This window comes from Ochotona princeps, chromosome 16, assembly GCF_030435755.1.
Source record: "Ochotona princeps isolate mOchPri1 chromosome 16, mOchPri1.hap1, whole genome shotgun sequence".
NCBI lineage: Eukaryota > Metazoa > Chordata > Mammalia > Lagomorpha > Ochotonidae > Ochotona > Ochotona princeps.
The window spans coordinates 29,706,152-29,729,135 of record NC_080847.1 but is presented as its reverse complement, the minus strand read 5'-3'; the positions used below and the strand labels follow the sequence as shown (position 1 = coordinate 29,729,135).

The window sequence follows — 22,984 nt, the reverse complement described above, 5'->3', positions numbered from 1 at the left end:
GAGGGGCACAGCTCAGCCTGGCTGCCTACAGGCAGCTGAAACCATCCTGGCCTGTGCAGCCAGGGCACCAACAGTGCCAGGCTTTGCCCGCTGGCTACCCTGTGATGAGCCCTGAGGACCTGGAGGAGTGGAGTCACTGCCTTGGGACATCAGTGGATAAGGCCACCATAGGTGTAGGTGAGGAATGAATCCTGAGGGACTCCAAATGACAGAGCCACTGTGCTTGCAGGTAAGCGAGGAGACTGAGACCTGGTGGTTTGGAGGGAATATACCAGAAGATCTATGTAGGTCAGACTCATGCACCAGCACACATGGGAGTCCTGAGAAGGACTTGTTGGTGTGGAACATTGCTGACCACCACACTCCAGTTCATGTGAAAGCTAGGGCTGGGGACCTGTCTAACAGAACTAGATCCCAGTGCCTGACCTAAGGTTGGAACGGGGGATGGGTTATATTAGGTAGGGCCAGGACATTAACCAGCAAGCGAGAGAACCAGGTCTGGAGGTAGATTCTGTAGGAGATATGTGGGCAAACCCTGTGAAAATACAAGTCCCACTGGTTTCCTAAGAGTTGGGGTGGTAATGGGTTGAGCTAGGTGTGACCAAGGAGCCTGCCAACACTCATGGGTCCTGGGGCTGGGAATAGGCTGGGCAGGTCCAGGCTGCAGCACCTGCATGTGCATCCTAAAAGAGTGTAGAGAGAGTGGGCTGGGCCACAACATTCACCAGTGGTTTACAACACAATAAAGGCCAAGATGGAGAGGCAGGCTAAGCCAGGCAAGAACCTAACACCCACTGGCGTGCATGGGATCTGGGTCTGGGAGTGGGTCGAGTGTGGGAACTTGGGCAAGTCCTCTGGTGGGTCATAGCTCCTGCTGGTGAGCATGTGGCCCAGGCCTGGGCTCAGGCAGGCTGGGCAAGGTAGCTCCATCCGTTGGCAAACATGTGAGTTGGTTTTGGAAGGGGGCAGACTGTCCAAGGCTGAGCAAATCTTAGCCCACTGGCAAGTGCAGAAACCAGGATGGAGAGCAGGTCATGCTGGGTTAGTCTGTCACACCTGTCAGTTTGCATGAGCCAGGGATGGGAGCAGACTGAGCAGGACTGGGTTCTAGCACCTGCCAGCAAGAGTTGGGACTGGCAGCAAGCTGAGTCAGACCAGGCGACAGCATCCAAAAGCAAAAGCTAAGACAGGTGAGGGACTACGCCAAGCTGGGTCAGAGCAACCACTGGCTGGAAACAGGCCTGATTTGGGAGCAGAGGGATTGCCCTGGCTGTGTTGTGGTTCCTACTGGTGGTGAATACAAGGGCCAGAGTAGGTGCTGCTGTCTGGTCTGAGCATGGCTACTAGAATCGTTTACTAGATGTCTGGAAACTCTTGTTTGTGTGTTCCTATCTAATAGTGAGGAATAAAATAGCCAGTTGGAAGCTGTGAGCAGAGGTATGGAGCTTCCTGACAGTTTCACAGCAGGGTTGGTCATGTGAGCTGTTTGGATTGAAGAAACATTACATCTGTAATTTTAGATCATTTCTTCTGAACTGGTCAGGTTGCCCAGAGAAGTCTCCCTGAGACTTGGGAAGGAAGGTAGGGATGAGGGTGGAGTGCCATGGCACAGCACTGGCATGTCTGTCCTCACAGGAACATGTGTTTTCAGTTTCATGTGTGCTTGTGCCCAGTGATCCTGTGCTGGGAACTCTTGTTATCAGGAGTAGACCTGCAGCACGTTGCTGGGGGCACACGACTGCCTCGTGAAGGATACTTCCAGCACTCTTCCTTGTCTTAGCATCTCTGTTGGCCTCCTGGACCCTTGTTTAAATGAAGTGTTCCTGATTCAGGTTGATTGGTAAAATTCAAAGGAAAGCTGCTTTGTGAAAGTTTTCCTTTTTTATTCCCTTGCTTTGGGTTCCCTCAGCTTCCTGTTTTTCGTCTGTTTTGCAGTCTTTTTTTTTTTTTTTTAAGAAAAGAATGGTCTTGGATAAGTGTCTTATAAATAGTGAAACTGCATTTTGATTGCCTGAAACAAAATCCCAGTTGCTACCTAATTATTAATTGTATTTCCCTATATTTGTTTTTCAAAGATTTATTTACTTATTTGTTTGTTTATGTGAAAGAACAACAGAGATAAAGGGAGAGATAGAAAGAGAGAGCCTCCATTTATTGGTTCACTCCTTAAATGCCCAGAATAACCCGCATTGGCCTGAGTTGAAGCCAGGAACCAGAAACTCCATCCAGGTTCCATCATGAATTAGAGGGGCCAGGAACTTGGGCTGTCTTTGCTTTCACAGGCACATTAGCAGGAAGATGGTCCAGAAATGGGACTCAAACTGCCACTCCAATATGGGATGCTGGTGTTACAAGTAATGACAGCCTGCTGCCCCTCAGTAGGTACTGAAGACTAATCTCTGTTAGTCTCAGAAATGGGCTGTGTTAGGACTGTAAAACAGAGTTTCTTAGGGTCAACCTGGTAGTGTAACAGAAAGTTTCCGCCTGCGGTGCTGTCATCCCATATGGGGGTGGGGGGGCTGATTCAAGTCCTGGCCGCTGTGCTTCCTGTCCAGTCCCTGCTTATGGCCTGAGAAAGCAGTGGAGGCTTGCTCAAGTCCTTGGGCCCCTGCACCCACGTGAGAGACCCAGAAAGAAAATGAAATTTCTCTACATGAAAGCCCAACAGCTTGGAGTTATGGGTTTGATTTAGATTGGTTTTGTTTATTTTCGTAAGATCATTATTTTCTAGCTTAGTAACCGGCTTTCTCTGAAGCATTGTGCACCTGGAAGTGGTGAACATTATCCAAGATCTTAGTAGTTTCTTAGTAGTTTCTTAGTAGTTCCAGACTTAGAATATCTGAAGAATGTTCCCGTGTAAATTATACTCTGATTTTCCTAGTAGACTGCTGAAAAGGGTTTCAGAGTAATTCCTTAAAACCTAAGTCCCCCCTCCCCCTTTTCTTTTTAAAGATTTATTTTTCTTGGGAAGTCAGATTATAAAGGGAGGAGGAGAGATGGGAGGATCTTCCATCCAATGATTCACTCCCCAAGTGACCACAACAGCTAGAGCTGAGCTGATCTGAAGCCAGGAGCCAGGAGCCAGGAGCCAAGAGCTTTTTCTGGGTCTCCCACATGGGTGCAGGGTCTGAAGGTTTTTTGGGCTGTCTTCAACTGCTTTCACAAGCCACAAGCAGGGGGTTGGTTGGGAAGTGGAGCTGCCTGGTTTAGAACCGGCACCCATATGGGATCTGGCACATGCAAGGCAAAGACTTTAGCTGCTGGGCTACTGCACTGGGCCCAAAACCTAAGTTTCTTAACCGACTATTTGGGGGAATTTAGAATGTGAGTCCCTGTCCTGTGCTTGATAGTTATTTGGTAATATTTATTGATCTTTGATAACAAGCAGTTGGCATAATGCTATTTTCTTATTTGATATAAACCCCTTTGTATTAGCTCTTTTAGCAATGTTTTGGGGTTTTTTTAATTACTGCTCCAAAATGAAAGTATGAGAGCCTCTAATTGTCCCTCAAAATAAATGCTACCTGAGCCCCCTAGTTACTGCTATAGCTTAGTTATAAAGCATCAGTTTGTTACAGCCTGTGGTGATGTAGAAGGAAGCAAGATAAAGTATGCAAGAACCAAATGTCTTGGTACTTAATATCCTCTTCCTCCCACTTGCCCAGAAGCTCAGTAAAACCCTGCTGTTTCACAAGTGGTTGAAACACTGAACAGCTAATGTACGTAGCATGCTCTGTAAACTTCAGTGTACTCCACATTAAAATAATCATAATTGTAATATATGTATATTTGGTAGGCAAAGAGTGAGAGCGAGATCTTACAGCTGCTGGTTCATGCTGTGGTGGTGCTCACCTGCAGGGACTGCATCCTGAGAGGAGTTCTCCAAGCTCCTCTGTCAGGCTTCCTCCCAGTCACAGATCTTGCACACACTGGTGGGTTCTTGGCCTAACCTGACTTGGCTCAGCTCTTGTCCTGGCAAGAACGGCAACCTTGCCCAATGGGCTACATCCATTCCAGTTCTTACTATTGTTAGCTACAGCCTAGCCCTGCCTCGTCCACCCCCAGACCCAGCTTTTGCATGGTTCAGTTAATGCCTGGATCTAGCCCAGCCTGTCCTACACCTACCTTGGTTCCTGCAAACATTAAAAAGTGCTGGAGTCAGGCCTGGCGGCGTGGCCTAGCGGCTAAAGTCCTCGCCCTGAATGCGCCTGGATCCCATATGGGCGCCGGTTCTAATCCCAGCATCGCCGCTTCCCATCCAGCTCCCTGCTTGTGGCCTGAGAAAGCAGTCGAGCATGACCCAAAAAACCTTGGGACCCTGCACTCATGTGGGAGACCCGGAGGAGGTTCCTGGCTCCTGGCTTCAGATCGGATCAGCACAAGCCGTTGTTGTTACTTGGGGAGTGAATCTTTGGACGAAGATCTTCCTCTCTGTTTCTCCTCCTTCCTGTATATCTGACTTCCCAAGAAAAATAAATAAATCTTTTTTTAAAAAAAGTGCTGGAGTCTAGCCCAGTCTGGCACATCCCATACCAGTCCACACCCATGCCAAGGGATGCTACAGCCATGTCAAGCCCAGTTTGCACCCCCCATTCCAGCCATTGTTCCCACTGGTGGGAACCTTAGCCAGACAGGGTGTCACCTTAGCTCCCAGCCAGGCTCACTCCTAGCCACAGACCCTGCAAATGCTGGTGTTTGCTCTGGCCCAGCCTAGCATAACCCATCGCCTGGCCTGGCCTAATCCCAGGCCCAGCTTTCACTGGTGGATGCTGCAGCCTAGCCCTGCCCAACATGCCTGTATTCTTGGCTTTCTTGCAAACCAGTAGGTGTGATAGCCTAGCCTAGCCCAGCCTGCCCCGGAGCCAGTCTACACACCTCCTGACAGTTGGAACACACTTGTGTACAGGCCCCCAGACCCTGTCTGCTGATGTGCGAGCGTCTGCCCCCCACATATCTTACACACACACACACACACACACACACACACACACACAAAATAGGCAACTATGCTGGCACACTAGTTTTATTAACAGAAATTTGGCTTTAACCAGGCCCAGGATGTCCGCCAGCTATGAACTATTCTTCCAGCAGTGCCTAGATACGTTGCAACCTAAGCACTTGCTACAGTTGTGGTGCAGTTGTATCTCTGTGTCCTTGGAATGAATATTCCAAAAATGAAGTTAAAGTGCTTTTCCAAGAAATTTGGATAATAGCAGTATCCATTATCCCCAAATTAGCCATATGCTCTTCTGTGATCTCCCTCTTATCCCTAGGCAACCAGTCATCTGATTCCTGTTACTATAAATTATTTCTTTTTCTAGAATTTTATATAAATGGAAATTTAAGTAATGTGTTTTTCTTTCAGTGTTAATTCATTCTTCCATGTTGTGTTATCAGTAGCTTTTCCTTTTTATTTTTGAGTAAGGTTCCATTATTCCAAAATACTGCTGTTACTGTGTCTGTCCACGCTTCAGTGAACATTTGGATTTTTCAAGGGCATGACTATTAAAAATAAAGCTTCCATGAACACTTCTACACAAATCTTTGTATAGACACAAACTTCTCTCTGATTAAGTAAACAGGAGTAGAATGATTTGGTCATATTGTAGGTAGCATATGTTTAATGTTTAAGCAATTACCAAATTAACTTTTCTAAGTGGTTGCATCATTTTCTATTTTAACCAGCCATGGAGGAGAAACCCAGTTGCTTCACATCTTTCCCAGTGTTTGATACATGGTACATTTTTGTAACTGTAGTCAACCTTGTAGATATGCTTTGTTGTGATTTTAATGTGCATTTTCCTAATGATTAGTGATGAGTGATGTACTGCACATCTTTGCGTGTGACTCTGCCATTCCCTTTCTCACTTGGTGTTGTATCTAATTTGTTGGCTAACGGTGTATTGAATTATCTTTTTATTATAGGCTGTAACGATTGTGTGTCCCAGATACATTTTCGTTGTCAGACATGTTTTGCAGTAATTTTCTCCACTGTGTAATTCAGCTTTTGATTTTAATGATGGTGTCTTTGGGTGGTGTCTTGAAGAGCAGAAGTTATTTTTTAATGAAGATCGTATTTTTCTTTAATGGGTTTGGCTTTTGTGTCATAATTAAGAAATCTTGGTTATGCCAGTATCATACAGCTTTTTGCTCATGTTTTATTCTAGAAGTTTCATATTTTTAGCTGTAACATTTGGGTCTGTGATCATGCTGAGTGAATTTTTGGTATATGTGCAAAGCATCAAAGCTGTCCTTTCTTTATACTTTTTTCTCCTTCCCTTCCCCCTCTCCTCTCTGTCACTCTTGCTCGTTCTCCTCCTCCATTGTCTGTCTGTCTGTCTGTCTGTCTGTCTGACTATAGTCATTCAGTCCTCCTGACGTTACTTGCTGAGTGATATCCCCGTCATACTCCCTTGGGTATCTTTATTAAGTAATACTTTTAGACTGTATGGTACATATTATACCCATACTGCTTCACTTATCTATCCATCTTTGTCTTTAGACCAATACCACACTGAGCCCACGCTGCTGCTTTACATCGGGTCTTTAATCAAAGTCAGTATTATCTCTAGCAATTTTTTGTTCAAAAAAATTTTTTTTCTATTCTAGATTCTAGTTTACAGTGTGCCTTTCTATGTAAATTTTAGGAGCTTTCTCTTCAACTGCCACAAAGATCATTTGTTGTGATTCTGTTAGGACTTTAGTGTGTCACTGGATATCATTTGGGGAGAATGGTCAACTGAAGAGTCTTCTCTCCCCTCACCTGTGGACACTGTTTCTCTTTCCATTTGCTTTGTCTCCGTGTCTCTTAGCAGTGATTTGCCTTCAGCATATAGCTCTTACACTGTCTCTAAGGTCTGAGTTGTCTCTGTTCTTGGTTTAATTCCAGTTTCTGGTTATTGGCAACATAAAGAAAAAGTACGCTTTATATTTGCTCTGTTGACCTTAAAACCTACAGCTTTGCAAACTTACGTATTGATCTTAGTAGCTTACTTTTTCCACATTTTTACTGTTTCATCTTTTTGCTTCTCTCCAATGTGTGATGATTCTTGGTCATCCCTTTCTGTAGTGTGTATGATTTTAGCATTATTAAAATGTTTGTGTGTGCGTACAAGAGTTTGATATCTTGTGGGTTTCACTGTAGATGAAAGTGAAGATGGGGAGTTGCTTTCCCTAAATATTGGAATCTATAGGTATCCTGAACATCTCAGTGTCTCCAGAGAAGAGCCCTCTTAAACTCTCTTCAAGGGATTATTTATCTTTCTTTCTTCTGAACCTGTTCTATATTTTTTATAAAGATTTGTTTATTTGGGGTCAGTGACATGGCTCAGCATGCTAATCCTCCACCTGCAAATGCCAGCATTTTATATGGATCTGATTTGTGTCCTGGCTGCTCCATTTCCCATCCAGCATGGGAAAGCAGTGGAGAATGGTTCAAGACCATCAGACCCTGCATACCTACATGGGGATCCAAAAGAGGCCTCTGGCTCCTGGCTTCAAATATGCTCAGCTCTTGCCATTGTGGCCATTAGGAGAGTGAACCAGCAAATGGAACATCTTTCTCTTCTTCTTCTCTGTGAATCTGCTTTCCTAATAAAAGGCAGATTTTACTTTTACTTGAAAGGAAGATTCACAGAGAAAAGAAGAGACAAAAAGAGATATCTTCCATCTGCTGGCTCATCCCCAAATGGCTGAAGCTGGGCCAGTCTGAAGCCAGGAACCTGGAGCTTGCTCATGTTCTCCCACATGAGCACAGAGACCAAACACGCAGATCACCCTCTGCTGCTTTTCCAGCAGGGAGCTGGATCAGAAGCCAGAACACCAGCTTACACCTCTATGGAATGCTGGAGCCTCAAATGGAGGCCTAACTTGCTATGGCCGTGCTGCCAGCCCCCTGAACTTTACTATCCTAAATAGATTGTAGTACCCATGTTGAGTTTGACTTTTACTAGAGTTTACAGAAATGATGTTTCAAATTTCTGAGCACTTATTTTTATTGTGATTTTAATGTTTAATTGTTTAAAATGCTACTTACATAATTTTCTCTGCTTTAGAGTTGGCTGAGGTTCTATTTTTGCAAATTTCCTATCGATTCTAGAAAAGGCAGTTTCTGTCTCTTTGAGAACACTGAACTAAATTCAGATCCAGTAGCAGAGTGTCTCATCAGCCCGTCATAACAGGAAAGGAAACTGGATGTGGGTATTTACAGGGTGCCTGGCTCACCTGCCAGCCAGCCAGATGCCTCACTGTTCCCGGCCACAACCAAGGAGCCCTCTCCCACAGGAAACTGGCTTATTCTGATTGATGCTTCAGGGCTGTTGTCTGACTTTCAGTTCTTTGTTTCTTTAAAGAAATTTTATTTTTATCTGAGAGGTAGAGTTACAGAGAAAGAATCTTTCATCCTCTGCTTCACTCCCTGAGTGGCCCACAGCTGCTGGGACTGGGCCAGGCTTGTCAGGAGCCAGAAACTTCTTTCTGGTTTCCCACGTGGGTTCAGGGAGCCCAGGCTGCTGGGCCCACCTCCACTACTTTTCCAGGCACATTAGTAGATAGCTGGGTTGTAGGGGAGCAGCCTGAAGTAGAACAGTGCCCGTAGCGGATGCCTTGTTGCATGTGGAGGCTTCACGTTCCCTGCCGCAGTGCTGGCCCTGCTTTGAATTTCTTCTTGCTTGGGGAGCCCTGTCTTCGTTCTCTTTGGTCCCTCTGATTCAAGGAGGCCCACCCGTAAGTGTAGGAATTGCTTGAATTACTTTAAAAAAATTTTTTTTTAAAGATTTATTTATTTATTGTGAGAGAGGCAGATTTACAGAGAAAATTAGATAAAGATTCTCTGTCTGCTTGTTCACTCTCCAAGTGGCCACAACAGCCAAAGCTGAGCACATCTAAAGCCAGGAGCCAGGAGCTTCTTCCAGATCTCGCACATGGGTACAGGGTCCCAAGGCTTTGGGTTATCCTCCACTGCCCTCCCAGGCCACATGTGAGGAACTGGATGGGAAGTGGAGCAGCCGGGACACAAACTGACACCTCCATGGGATGCTGGGCATGCAAGGCGAGGATTTAGCCACTAGGCCATCAGGCTGAGCCTCTTTTACTTGACTTTTAAGTTCTGTGTTTTACCTGTTAATCTGATAATTATCTCTAAAACATTCTGTAAGCTGACACGTAGAATTAGTCACCATATACCACCTAACGCCAGTAAGATTGGCCCACATACAAAAACACACCAACAACACTTGCTGGCAATGATGTGGGGAAACAGGAACCCTACTCCACTGCTGGTGGGGCTGCAGGTTGGTACAGCTGCTATGGAAATCAGTATGGAGAACACTCAAACAACTCAAAATCTGCATACCATATGATCCAGCAATAGCACTCCTAGGAATATATCCAAAACACCTGTTACACGAGAAACCAACATGCACCCCTATGTTCATAGCAGCACAATCAGTAATTGCAAAAACATGGAAGCAACCAAAATGCCCATCAGCAGAAGACTGGATAAGACAGCTATGGTTCATCTACTCCATGGAATACTACTCAGCTATTAAGAAAAACAAAATGCAGTTCTTTGTGGCCAAATGGGCCCAACTGGAAACCATAATGCTAAGGGAAATGAGCCAATCCCAAAAGGTTGGATATCACATGTTTGCCTTGATTTAAGATGAAATGATGTCAATATGAAAAATAGTCCCTGTAAAATGTAATATTATCTCAACCTCAAACATCCTATCTCACATGCAATAAGATATTGTGAAGTAACTAATGAACCAATAATCAATGTGAGTTAGACTGCTTATAATCTACATCAAAGAACTGTAAAACCTAATATACTTTTTTTTAAAAGATTTATTCAGTTTACTACAAAGTCAGACATACAGAGAGGAGGCGAGACAGAGAGGAAGATCCTCCGTCCGATGATTCACTCCTTAAGTGAGCCGCAACGGCCGGTGCGCGCCGATCCGAAGCCGGGAACCTGGAACCTCCTCCGGGTCTCCCACACGGGCGCAGGGTGCCAATGCATTGGGCCGTCCTCGACTGCCTTCCCAGGCCACAAGCAGAGAGCTGGATGGGAAGCGGAGCTGCCGGGACTAGAACCGGCGCCCATATGATCCCGGGGTGTTCAAGGCGAGGACTTTAGCCACTAGGCCGCGCCGCCGGGCCCTGACCTAATATACTTTTAATACCCCATGTTATTCCATAATGGGGCGGGAAGAGCAGAGAAATCTTCCATCTCCTTAAAATGTGTGAGGAAGACATGAAATATAACCTACCAGGATCATAACTGGTAATTCATAGACAACAGACTCGAATCAGCATTAGACAATAGTAAAACTACAAAGACATATGGGGGAATCAAGAGCAATCCTGACAACCTCTAAACAGGAGCTCATACGCACGGAGCGGGGCCAGGGGGGACCCCAGAGCAGTGCAGGGGGACAAGAGGAGACTTGTATCCCAACCCTGGAGACTCCCAGATCCTCACCAAGAACTTTCAGTACGGGCACCAAGGACTACATCCCAACTGCCAAGGAGAACACAGGAAATTGGAGTGCCTTTGGAGGCCAAGAACTCTGAGATCATCCACTCCCATTTGAATCTACCACATGGCCGTTGAACTTATCTGGACAATCAGATGCTGGACTCTATGCTTGGTATATGCTTGCAATGAAAGAATCTCAACTGAACTTGAACTGTGGCAATGCAACAAGGTGGAGGAATCCACCACGGGGAGAGGGTTTGGGGAGGGGTGGGGGGAATCCCAGTACCTATAAAACTGTGTCACATAATGCAATGTAATAAAAAAAAGATTTAATTATGGACCAAATAAAATAATTTAGCTCTCCAGCAAATACACAGAAAAAAAAGAATCAGCCACCATAAATCATGTGGAAACCTTTGTTACAGTAAGTTCTCCTTCCCTCTGCTTTCCTTTGTGCAGTTGTTGCTGTGCGGAATTGTCATTACAACGTGCTGTTCACATTGTGAGCCTTCCAGCACAGTAATATACAGATGCTGCTCGTTATTGACAGTAGCCTGTAAGTCACAGTAAACAATGTAGCAGTTTAGCAGCGTGTAGCACATGCTGATTTTTACTCCAAGGGATAGTAGAGGGTTAGGTTCCCAAGAGCCAGTATGTGTGTGAATTTCTATTTATTTAATATTTTTATTGATTCACTAACAGTGAACTTGTGGTCATCAACACTACAATTGGTGCCTGAATGAATCTTAAGCAATACATGTGTTTTTCTCCATAGGGCACATCACAGCATTCTTACGCTTAGGAACACTAAGTCATACTTGTAGTACTAACCCTTGGGAATCATTTCTTAAGGATTTATTTATTTTTATTTGTATTAGAAAGTCAGATATACAGAGAGGAGGAAGTGCATAGAGGAAAATTTTCCTATTCTGATTCAGTCCCCAAGTGGCCGCAAAGCCTGGAGCTGTGTCGATCCGAAGCCAGGAGCCTCTTCCAGGTCTCCCATGCAGGTGCAGGGTCCCAAAGTTTTTTGGGCCATCCTCGAATGCTTTCCCAGGCCACAAGCAGGGAGTTGGATGGGAAGCTGGGCTGCTGGGACTAGTACCAGCACCCATATGGGATCTGGCACATGCAAGGTGAGGACTTTAGCCACTAGGCTACCGCGCCAAACCTGGGAATCATTTTACGCAGCGAAATCGCCAACAAAAAGTACAGAGAAATGATGACACAAGTCCACAGGTACCATGCGGTGTCACCTCAACTTGATGTGTGCAGTGTGAGAGTGGGAATAAGGGAGGGTACCATGCAGTGTCACATCAGCTTGATGTGTGCAGTGTGAGACTGTGCAGTGTGAGAGTGGGAATAAGGGAGGGTACCATGCAGTGTCCCCTCAGCTTGAAACATGTGCTTTGAGTGATGTGTCTGAAAATGATGACAGAAATACTTAAATATTGACTTTGGGTTGCAGATAAATTTTAGCAGGATGTAGAGTCATGAGTAATAAGCATCGCCTGTGATTATTGCTCTATGCAGGTGCCTTTCAGGTCAGACAGGAATTACAAAGACGTGTGTTTCAGGGGTACTTGTTTCAGTGTTCTTCACTCATGTGGGTATTTTCTCGTTTCTTTCACTTCAGCCCTCACTGTTTCTTGTATTCTGCTCCATTAACAACTGATTCTCTCATGTTTTGTGTATCTGGAAATATCTCACTTTTCTCCTTCATTTTTATAGTTTTGATGGGCCTAGGATTGTTGGTTAGCAACATTCCTCTTTCTGCATTTTCACTGTGTGTTCTCAGTGAGTTTTAAATCCTAAGGCCACAGCAGAGGTTACTCCCTGGTCCCTAACAAAGGTCATGTTTTCTCTTTTTGTGTTGGAGATTCTTTGTCTTTTGACCCATCAAGTGTAATGTGCCTAACTGAGACTCTGAGTTTATTTAGTGCTTGTGCAGCTTCTTGGATGTGTAGATTCTTGGTCAAACTTTGGAAAGTGGCCATTATTTCTTCACGTGTTCTCTATGCCTCTATATCTCTCCTTCCAGGTTTCTTTCTTTCTTTTTTTTTCATTTTTCTGGTGTAATTTGGTTCTCTGTAGTGATTTTGATGCTTTTCGTGTCCTTCAGACTGGACAGTCTCAGTTTGCCTTGTCTGCAAGCTCACTAGCTGTGCCACTTGAATTGGGTGAGCCCTCCTAGTTAATCTTTCATTCAAGTTACTATACTCTTACTGTAAAATTTCTATTTTTATTATTTTTGTCCTTTGGTTGATATTCCCTTTTTGTCAAGATATCATTGTCATAATTTCCTGAAATTCTTTATATGTGATTTCCTTTAGTTTTTCTTTTTTGGTAAACACATTTTTAAAAAATGCCGTATTTTGGGCCTGGCACAATGGCTCAATTGACCAATCCTCTCCATACAAGTGCCTGGATACTGCATGGGAGCCAGTTTGTGTCCCAACATCTCCACTTGCACCTAACTCCCTGCTTGTGGCCTAGCTAGGCAGTGGAGGATGGCCCAAAGCCTTGGGACCTTGCACCCACATGGGAGGACCAGCAGCTCTTGGCTCCTGGGCATCAGCTTGGTCTAGCCCTAGCCATTGCAACTACCTGGGGAATGAACCAATGGGTGAAAGATCTTCCTCTCTCTCCTCCCTATAAATCTGCCTTTCAAATAAATAAATAAATATTTTCAAAACGCCATATTTCTCCCTTTTAAAAGATGTATTTATTAATTTGTAGTGCAGACTGAAAAATCATCCGTGCACCAATTCACTCCCTGAATGATCTTAGCAGTCAAAGCTCAAGCCAGAGTCAGGGGCCTGAAACCCAGTCCTGTCTCCACGGGGGTCCCCAGGACCTGCATACCTGAGCCATCATCCACTGCCTCCCAGGGTGTGCGTGATGAAGAAGCTGGGCTGGAAGCAAAGCGCAGGACTTGAATCGGTGCAGCTTAGTGCACTGCACCACAGGGTGAAAATGCATTCACTTTATTGTCCATCCAGTCTCCAGAAATATTAAGTATGTCTGAACCATACTGTTACATTTCTTCGAATGCCTCATAATTTCTTTGTTGGAACTGAGGAAAGATTGAAAATATTACGATAGGGGCATTTGGTGCAGGGATTAAGGTATCAGTTGAGAGTCCCACATCCTATAGTAGAATGCATGGGTTCAAGTCCTGCGCTGCTTCTGACCCGGCTTCCTGCTAATGTGCACCTCGGGAGACAGTGGGTGATGGCTTGAGTGCTTGGGTCTCCGACAAGTGGAAGACCAGGTGAGAGGCCCGGGGAATGTTCTGGGATCCTGGCTTTAGGCCAGCCCAGCTCTGACTGTTGGAGCCAAATAAGGAAATGAGCCCAGGAATAGAATCTCTTGTTTGTCTCTCTCTAACTTTCAAAGAAGTGAAAAAATAAAGCACTGTACTCATATTTAAATATTATAATTAGATTTCCCCGTGCCCAAGAATATGTTCGTTTTGCTATTTTTGTTATTCCTGTTGCTATTTGCTTCGTACATTTCCTGGTTTCATTCTTTAATGTGTGGTCACCTCTAGTGTTTGGCCCTTGAAGTTGCTCCATTTGTTTAGTCATCCACTAACCGTTGAGCTTTTGTTAAGTGCCAGAAACAGCTTTCCCACATGTTACCAAGGGAGTGACAGAGAAAAAGCGAGAGAGAGAGAGTGTGTGTGTGTGTGTGTGTGTGTGTGTGCTGAAGCAAGTCCTTCACACATGAGCAGTTAGTTACACCTGCAGCTTGGCCTTCACTTTCTATGTTATCAGTTTCAGTGTCGGCTGCGCAGGAGGTTTGGAACCTTCTCAAATGTGCCCTGGGCATTCACATGGTCTTTTAAACGGTCTGTGATAGTCCACTTTTAAAAGCCTCAAATTAACATCTTATATCCCAGTTTTCCTCTTTACATTTTTTGGTCAGCTTCTTGTTAGCCTAGACTGGTCCCTACCTCAGGCAGCTGCAATTTTTTTTTAATTTTATTATTATCATTTTGTGATACAGTTCCATAGGCCCTGGGACTTGACATCCCCTCCTCAATTCCCTCCCCCCTCACTGAGTTCCCCTATGTCATTACTATAGTATAGTTCTTCATACACAGTCATATGTCCATCATTGCGGGCATGGACAGTGGCAGAGTCCAGCATCCTGTTGTCAAGATAGAGTAAGCAGTTTCATTGGGAGTCCATCTGATTTTCCATTTTACCCTTTTCATTCCCCTTCCCCCATATCAGTACTATAGTCCTTCAGTAACAGTCAAAAGTACATCATTCTGCCACACTGCAAACATTCAGCTTTGGGCCTGGCATGGTAGCCTAGCAGCTAAAGTCCTCACCTTTCACAGGCCGGGATCTTATGTCATGATACTGTAACAAATAAGACGCTATAAGGTACATTATAGTGACATCTTTAGAGCTGAAAGGAAGCTCTGTCATCATCATTTCCCCATAAGATTAGATTTCTCCTCCGAAACCTTGGAGGTCAGTGGACAGTAAGGTTGATAATGTTTGAAGTGTAGAAGGGGGAAAAACACAGTGGGATCAGAAAGTTATGTCCAGCCAACTTGCCCCTCAACTGTAAGGGGAAAATTTATTTGAAAGGCAGAGTTAGTAGGCGAGACAGAGAGAGACCTTCCATTTGACGCCATTCAGTTCCTTTCCTTCATGTCTGGAGTCCAGTACGTCCTCTGTTTTGTTTTTTTACGCAACATAGAGGACATTGTTGTGAACTGTTCTCCTCTGTGCTGGGGAATGCACTTGGATTTGTGATTTGGTAACCCTTATGCAAACTCCCTCTATCTCCCCCCCACTACCCTTCTTCTTTCCTAGCAATCGTGCTAAGTTTAGGTTGACTTTTTTTAATGTGTCGTCCCTAGGATGTTATTGTTTAGAAGTGCGGCCAATGTGGGGTTCTTAAGGTTATTAGAGGTGTGCCTTGAAAGATATTCCTTGTACAGGTTTTTTTTTTAAGATTTATTTTTATTTGAAAGACAGATTTGCAGAGAGGAAAGACAGAGTTCTTCCATATACTGGTCCACATCTCAGGTGTCTGCAGCAGCTGGAGGGAGCTGAGCCAGTCTGAAGCCAGAAGCTGCTTCTGGATCTCCCACACGGTTGCAGGGTCCCAAGGCTTTGAGCCATTGTCCACTGTTCTCCCAGGCCGTAAGCAGGGAGCTGGGTGTAAGGTGGAACAGCCAGGACACAAACCAGTGCTCATATGGGACTCCAGCACCATGGGCAGAGGATTACTCTGATAGACCAACGCATTGGCCCCATGGATTTCATTTTTTAACGGCTTAATAATATTACATTGTGTGTAAATAGCACATTTTCTTTATCCATTCGTCCGGTGATAAGTTGATTCCACGTCTTGGGTAATGTTTTAGTGCTGCAGTGAACATCGGAGTGCTGGTGTCTATTTGAGAGATTGGTTTCACTTCCTTAGGCAGACACTGGAGAGTGATCCAATGTATCATATGGGGGAACTCTTTTTAAGAGCCTTTCATATTGCTCTTCATAATGTCTGTACTGATTTATGTTCAGCCAACAGAGGTAGAAGTTCCCTTTCTCCATGTCCTTATCAGTATGGTTTTTTTTTTCTGGCCTTTTGATGAATAGCCATTTTAATTGGAGTGAGATGACGTCTTACGGCGGTTTTGTCTGCCTTTCTCTTGCCACTGATATTCAACATTTCTTTATTTGTTGGGCGCTTACGTTTCATGTTTGTACTATCCAGGTTTTTCACCCACATCTTAACTGGATTGCTTTTGTTTTTGTTGTTCAATCTGAGTTTTGCTATATCCTGAGTAATTTGGTATGTCCTAAATAATAACAGTAATAAATGAATACTCCTGCATATTCATTAATCTGTCAAATGAATCGTTTGCACACATATTCTGCTATTCTAGAAGTTGTCTCTGCTGTACAGTGTCATCTTAATTTGATAAATCCCACTTGTCTGCTTTTGCTTACGTTGCCTGTGCTTTTGAGTTCTTATCTAAAAAAGTTTTTTTTTTTGTTTTGTTTTGCTAATAGTGATGTCTTGCAGTGTTTCGCCATGTTTTCTTCCAGGAGTTTCATTGTTTCAGGCATTAATGTTTAGGTCTTTGATTCATTTTGAGTTGATTTTGTTTATAGGGTACAAAGTTAGGGTTGGAGATGGATTTTTTTAAGATTTATTTATTTTTATTAGAAAGACAGATATACAGAGAGGAGAAGAGGAAGATCTTTCATCCGATGATTCACTCCCCAAGCAGCTGCAACAGCTGGAGCTGAGCCCATCTGAAGCCAGGAGCCAGGAGCCTCTTCCAGGTCTCCCAAGTGGGTCAAGGCTTTGGGCTGTCCTCAACTGCTTTCCCAGGCCACAAGCAGGGAGCTGGATGGGAAGTGGGGCTGCTAGGATGAGAACCGGCGCCCGTATGGGATCCCGGTGCATGCAAGGCCAGGACTTTAACCACTACGCTATCACGTGGGGCCAGAGATGAATATTTTCTTTCAGTCTTCTGTGTATGGTTATCTGGTTTTCCCAGCACCATTGTTTGAAGAGGCTGTCCTTTCTACCATGTATACCTTTATGAAAAATCAGTTGACTCTAGATGCAGGGCTTCGTTTCTGGAATCTCTCTTTTTTTTTTTTTTTTTTTGTCAGTTCCAAGCTGCTTTGGTTATAGTAGTTCTGTAATATGTATATCTTACAGTCAAATAATATGATGATGCTTTTTGTGGGGCTTCCTTTTGCAAGGTCATACCTTTTGTCTCAAGATTGCTTCGACTAATTGAGGTCTTTTGTTCCTCCCCTAGTCTGTGAAGAATGTCACTGGTGTGTTGATGGGAATTGTTGAATTTGTAAATCACTGTATATAATATGAACATTTAAATAATACTGTCTCAATCCATGAATATGAGAGGATCTTCCATTTTTTGTGTGTCTTTAGTTTCTTGCATTATTGTCTTGTAGAAAGTCTCTCACATCCTTGGCTAAATTCATACAAAGGGGGTGACATTGTGGCATAGCCAGTTAAGCCTCCATCTGCCGTGCTAGCATCCCGTATGGACGCTGGTTTGAGACTCAGCTCCTTGATGATGCTTCTGGAGTATCAGTGGAAAACAATCCAAGTGCTTAGGTCCCTGCAAGAAGACACTCCGGGCTTCGGATTTGTGCCTGGCCCAGCCATTTGGAGAGGAAAGCAGCAAACTGATGGACGACCTCCTCTCTTCCCTTCCCTCCCTTCTCCTCCTTCCCTCCCTTTTTCCTCTCCCAACCTTCTCTCTCTCCCCTCCCTCCCCCTCTCTCATTTCCACCCCCCCCTCTTCTCCCTTCCTTTCTTCCTCTCCCCCCTCCTCCTGTAATTCTGCCTTTAAAGTAAATGAAAAAACTTACGTGAAGTATTTTTGAAGCTGTTATGAATCAGGTTGCTCTTACAGTTTCATTCTCAGCAAGTTCATTATTGATTTATAAAAATACCACTGATTTTTTTGTCTGTTGCTACTGTAACGTGCGCCCTCACTGAGTTTGTGCGGAGGAGAGAGCCGCATGGGGCCTGGTAGAGCAGAGGAGCTTCACTGAGGTTTGGGTCAAAGGAGAGAGTCTTCGTCACTATCAGATAATGTTGTAATGACTTAAAGATGCATTTTTACTAAAATTCTGTTAAATCTTGTGAAAATTTCAAACTAGAGTTCCCTAGAAAGTATATGCTAGACAAACCCTGAGTTTCTAACAGTGTTGAATATGTAATATAGTTGAAGATTGCCTATAAAGAGCCTTTAATTAAGACAAACTTGTGGATTTCTTTAAAAAAAATAAACGTATCTTTTTTAAAAAAGAATCAGACACAAGGAAAAGCTGGTTATTTAGTAAAAGTGTAGTGTTTTAATTTTGACACGTGTGTCAGCCCTACTTGCAGTAACGTGATGTTGATGAAGGTGGCAATGTATGTGAGGTGGCTCGGAAAGCATGTAGCAGGATCTTAATGGCTTATTTAGGCTTATCAAATGTTCTGTGTAGGCCTCCTGGCAAACCTTTGAAGAGTAACCTAAAGAAGATAACAGTCTCTTTGATAATTCTGTTATGCATTTTAAGAATCTAATTTGTAAATTGCATAATGTATCGAAATATTAAGAACTGATGTTATTGTGTTCATTATCAGAAAGATTTTGCTTTAAGGTGTTTTAAGTCTTTTTTGTTTGTTAGTTACGTGTATCAGAATATAGCACCATAATAATTTCTAATCTAACAATTTAAAAACACTGTACACATTTACCATGTATTCCCATAGTGTTAAGATGGGCCCGGAGGCATGGCCTAGCGGCTAACGTTCTAGCCTTGGATGCGCCAGGATCCCATGTAGGTGCCGGTTCTAATCCTGGTGGCCCCGCTTCCCATCCAGCTTGTGACCTGGGAAAGCAGTCGAGGACAGCCCAAGGCCTTGGGACCCTGCACTTACGTGGGAGACCTGGAAGAAACTCCTGGTTCCTGGCTTTAGATTGGTGCAGCTCCAGCCATTGTGCTCACCTGGGGAGTGAATCATCAGACGGAGGATCGTTCTCTATCTCTCCTGTCTGAATATCTGACTTTGCAATAAAAATAAATAAATCTTTAAAAAAAAAAAAAAAAGATGTGTCGGCAGGGGGAAATGCATTCCGCAGGACTCATGAGATTGACGCTGTAGGAGTCATGATAAATAGACGTAAGAACAAAGCTTAAAGTATGATTTGGGGGGCTAGCCCTGTGGTACAGCGGATGAAGCCACCATCTGCGACGCTGATGTCCCATGTGGGCTTTGTTTTGGGCTCTGGTTGCTCTACTTCCTGTCCAACTCCTTGCTCCTGAGAAAGCAGGGAAAGATGGCCCAAGTGTGTAAGCCCTACACCCACATGGGAGACCTGGAGGAAGCTCCTGGCTTCAGCCTGGCCCAGCCCCACCCCTGTGGCCATTTGGGCAGTAAACCAACAGTCTCTCTCTCTCTCTCCCTCTCCCTGTGACTCTGCCTTTGAAATAAATAAACCTTTGCTTAAAATACGACTTTTGCTTCTTTTACTGTTATGTATTTTCAACAGTTTTTTGACTTTGAACATATTTCACTTTATAAAAATATATTTAGAGTGCAAGAAAGGCAGAGAATGATATTATCCTAGCATTTAGTGTTATCCCAGCATGTAACGAACTGTGCTGAGTTCAATCTTGCCATCAGGCTTGACAACAATATCTTGTGTGTTTAATCTATGCTGCTCTCTGTTGGAGCTACTAACTTTGTTTAATTGTTTATTTTTCTCCTCCTCCCACCTCTCCTTCCAGGTACTGGATCCTGAACAAAACCATAACTTCACAGATCATTATCTAAACGTGGCCTTTGATCTTTCTCAAGTTCTTTTTATAGCCACTGCCAACAGCACTGCTACTATTCCACCTGCTTTGTTGGACAGGATGGAGATCATTCAGGTTCCAGGTACATGATTTATAAAGAAAACTAGTATTTGATGCGTCTAGCCTGTCTGAGTATAACTCTTTAGAATCGGTATTATGTGACACAGTTTCATAGGTATTGGGATTCTCCCCACCCCTCCCCAAGCCCTCCCCCCATGGTGGATTCCTCCACCTTGTTATGCTATGGGGTTTTGAGTGCAGAAGTTCATTTGCCCATTCAAGCACCCTCCTGTTACCTGGTGTCCCTGCATCGGGAGGCCAGTGGCTGACTCAGCTCACAGGTAGTAATGGGCCGTAATGGAGGTCTATAGAGTGTTTTCTCCTGTTTGCACATACCTCTAATAAATTTTAATTTATAATTTAGGCACAGTAAGAGATTAACATCAATAATTAATGTAAGATCCATGTTCAGCTTAGCTTCTTACCTATCCAGGACTGAGGTGTTTTTGTTTTGTGTTTGCTTGCTTGTTTGTTTCCGATAATCTTTACAAATTGTTGATTAGGGCACTAAGGATCAAGGGTTACAGGAAAGTGGGTAAGACCATTTTTTCCACATTTTTTTGGGGGGTGTGTATCTGGGATAAGGAGGAAGATAAAGGGAGAAGCACCACCTGACCTCCCACCCCACCCCAGGGTCCCCGATGTGGGGCATGCTCCAAGGGCACTGCTCACGTGGTTTCAGTAGTTGAGCAGTTCTGAATTGCTGCCACTCTCACCATTCCAACCACGATGAAATCTCTGCAGAATCCACTGGCTGACATAGTCACCTTAGAGTCTCCACTTGCCCAGATCCTCACTGTCAACATATGGCTGGGGCAGAGGATCGGTTTGTTCTGTCCTCCATCCTCTGTTGTGGTACCAGGTGTCCGCTGCAGGCTACAATGGACCGCCTTTTCCTGCATGTGCCCTTGGATATGCTGTCCACCGTTCCGTCTGAGCCTCTGAGGAGGCTCAGCTTTGACACTCGCACTCCATGCTCAGACCATGGAACTTGAAATTCTCTTCATGATTGGGGTTCTGAGATCAGCAGTTCAGTTGGAGGGATCCCCAGCTTTCTTGGAAAGTGTCATGTCTTCACTGATTCTGAGTAAGAAGTACCTCCTAAAGGATAACTAGACTCTTTCCTTATTACACATTTTACATGAAAGTGTATGGTGCTTCTAAGTTCCTCTTCCTGTTTAGCTGGATTTGTATAGCAGTTACATTATTTGTCTTTACCATGTCATCATTGGAGTATACAAAACAGACACTTTTATTATTTACTGAAGTAAATGCTAGTGTTTGTTGTCCTATTACGTGAAATATCAGTGGGTATTTGTTGGATGTATTAAGAGAATCTAAAACCATATAAATGCATTTTCGTATTAACCTGCAATGCCTTATTTATTTAGTAAAGGAGTTATATTCCTCAATGGTCTGCAAGTCCTGTAGGTTCTTATATTCAGTGTTAAAATACAGTTCAGAGTAAAACTTTGGTTGTGTGCATTACTTACTAATGTAAGTAATGAGAGCTAGTTGCTTGGGAACTCTAAAGCAAGCAGAAAATCCCTAAGATACAGTAATGAAAAGCAAAATAGTCTAGACAGCTGCTGATTTGGGTGTCCTGTTTTCTAGCTTTTCTGGTTTTTTTTCTAATTTTTTATTCCAAATTATATCAATTCATATTTTTTATTTTTGCTTGTACAGTGCAAAGGGAACACTGGGCAGAATTTATCTTAAAGAGCTTAAAGACAAAATGAATTTTCACTTATTCAAAATATTAAATAAGTAAGAACATAAACTATTTTAAATATCTCAATATATGTAAGAATATATACTTTTTTCAACCCAACATGTAAAGGCAAAACTTTTATACAGGAGAATTTTAGTTTCTGTTTTGCTGCTAAAATTTACAGTTCTAGTGCTAGAAACAGTTGTTTTGGAACTCATCCTTCAATCTTGTTTTTGAAAACTCCTTGAATGCTGGGATCCTTCCAGATTCACTGAATCTTCACTTGATTGATTTACGAAGCGTGGTGTCATAGAAGCTTTGAGAATGAGTACAGAACAGCATCTCTTGCTTTCCAGGGTACACCCAGGAGGAGAAGATAGAGATTGCCCACAGGCACTTGATCCCAAAGCAGCTGGCACAGCATGGGCTGACCCCGCAGCAGATTCAAATCCCTCAGGTTACCACCCTTGACATCATCACCAGGTTGGTCAGCCATCCTGAGGCTTCGTTCATGTTGCAGTGTGAAAACGAGATTTATGTTACTGGCATCACCAGCATTCCCGTCTCCCTGTCCCATAGCTTTCCAATCATGATTGCCATATCTGTTGATTCACGTGAGCTCTCTACTAGGCAGGAATCCATAAGGCATTTAGAACTTCTTCAAAGTCAAGCACCTTTGTTGAGCTAGAAATTACTTTTTCATTTTTGTCCTTTTTTGGGTTGAGGGGTACTTTTAAGAAATTATTTTGTTTGAAGGAATGATAGATTAAAAAAAATCCCTCCTCAGTTGGTTGGGAGCTTGATCTGGGTTGCAGACTCAACTACCTGCTGTCTACCAGGGTGTGCATCATCAGGGGGTTGGAAGCCAAAGTGGAGTCTGGACTTGAATCCAGGCAATGTAATGTGGAGTGTGGGTACCTCGAGTGGCATCTTAACTACTGCACCAAACAGCCACCCCCAGAATCTCTACCCCAAATACACTGAAGATCTTGAAAGCTGTTGAGTTCTCTTAAGACCTAAAATGATTGTTTGAGACATCTGTTTTAGGTTATTTGGATTTTCTTTTCTGAGAGATCTTTAAAAATCCTTAAGAGTTTTGGCTCAGAATTAACACTGGAATAATAGAGAATGTGTTTCCCCAAGTTTGCTACCAAGTACTTAAGCCTGAGTCAAACAGTGCATAAATTATCTGAGGAGAATGTTGCCTAGCCTATTTTATTGATTGCCTGCTTGCGTGGAAAATACGCCCTGCTGAGAACGCCTGTCTGCCCGGGCAGAGTGTCATTTCCCTGCCTCTGTTGCAGAGCTGTTGCATCACCCAGCAAATGTGTCAGGTGTCCAGCACTCCTCGTGCAGCGCTTCTCT

At 43.7% G+C, this 22,984-nt stretch overlaps 1 protein-coding gene across 3 annotated transcripts in view; it reads left to right on the top strand.

Moving 5' to 3' along the window:
• The window catches only part of LONP2 (lon peptidase 2, peroxisomal), a 113,743-nt gene that overhangs the window by 47,223 nt on the left and 43,536 nt on the right, over window positions 1–22,984 (top strand). For all 3 annotated transcript variants that reach the window (XM_058673994.1, XM_058673995.1, XM_058673996.1), the window contains 2 exons: window positions 19,780–19,930; window positions 21,976–22,102. In XM_058673994.1, coding sequence (XP_058529977.1) covers window positions 19,780–19,930; window positions 21,976–22,102 — 278 coding nt within the window. The remainder of the gene's footprint in view (window positions 1–19,779; window positions 19,931–21,975; window positions 22,103–22,984) is intronic.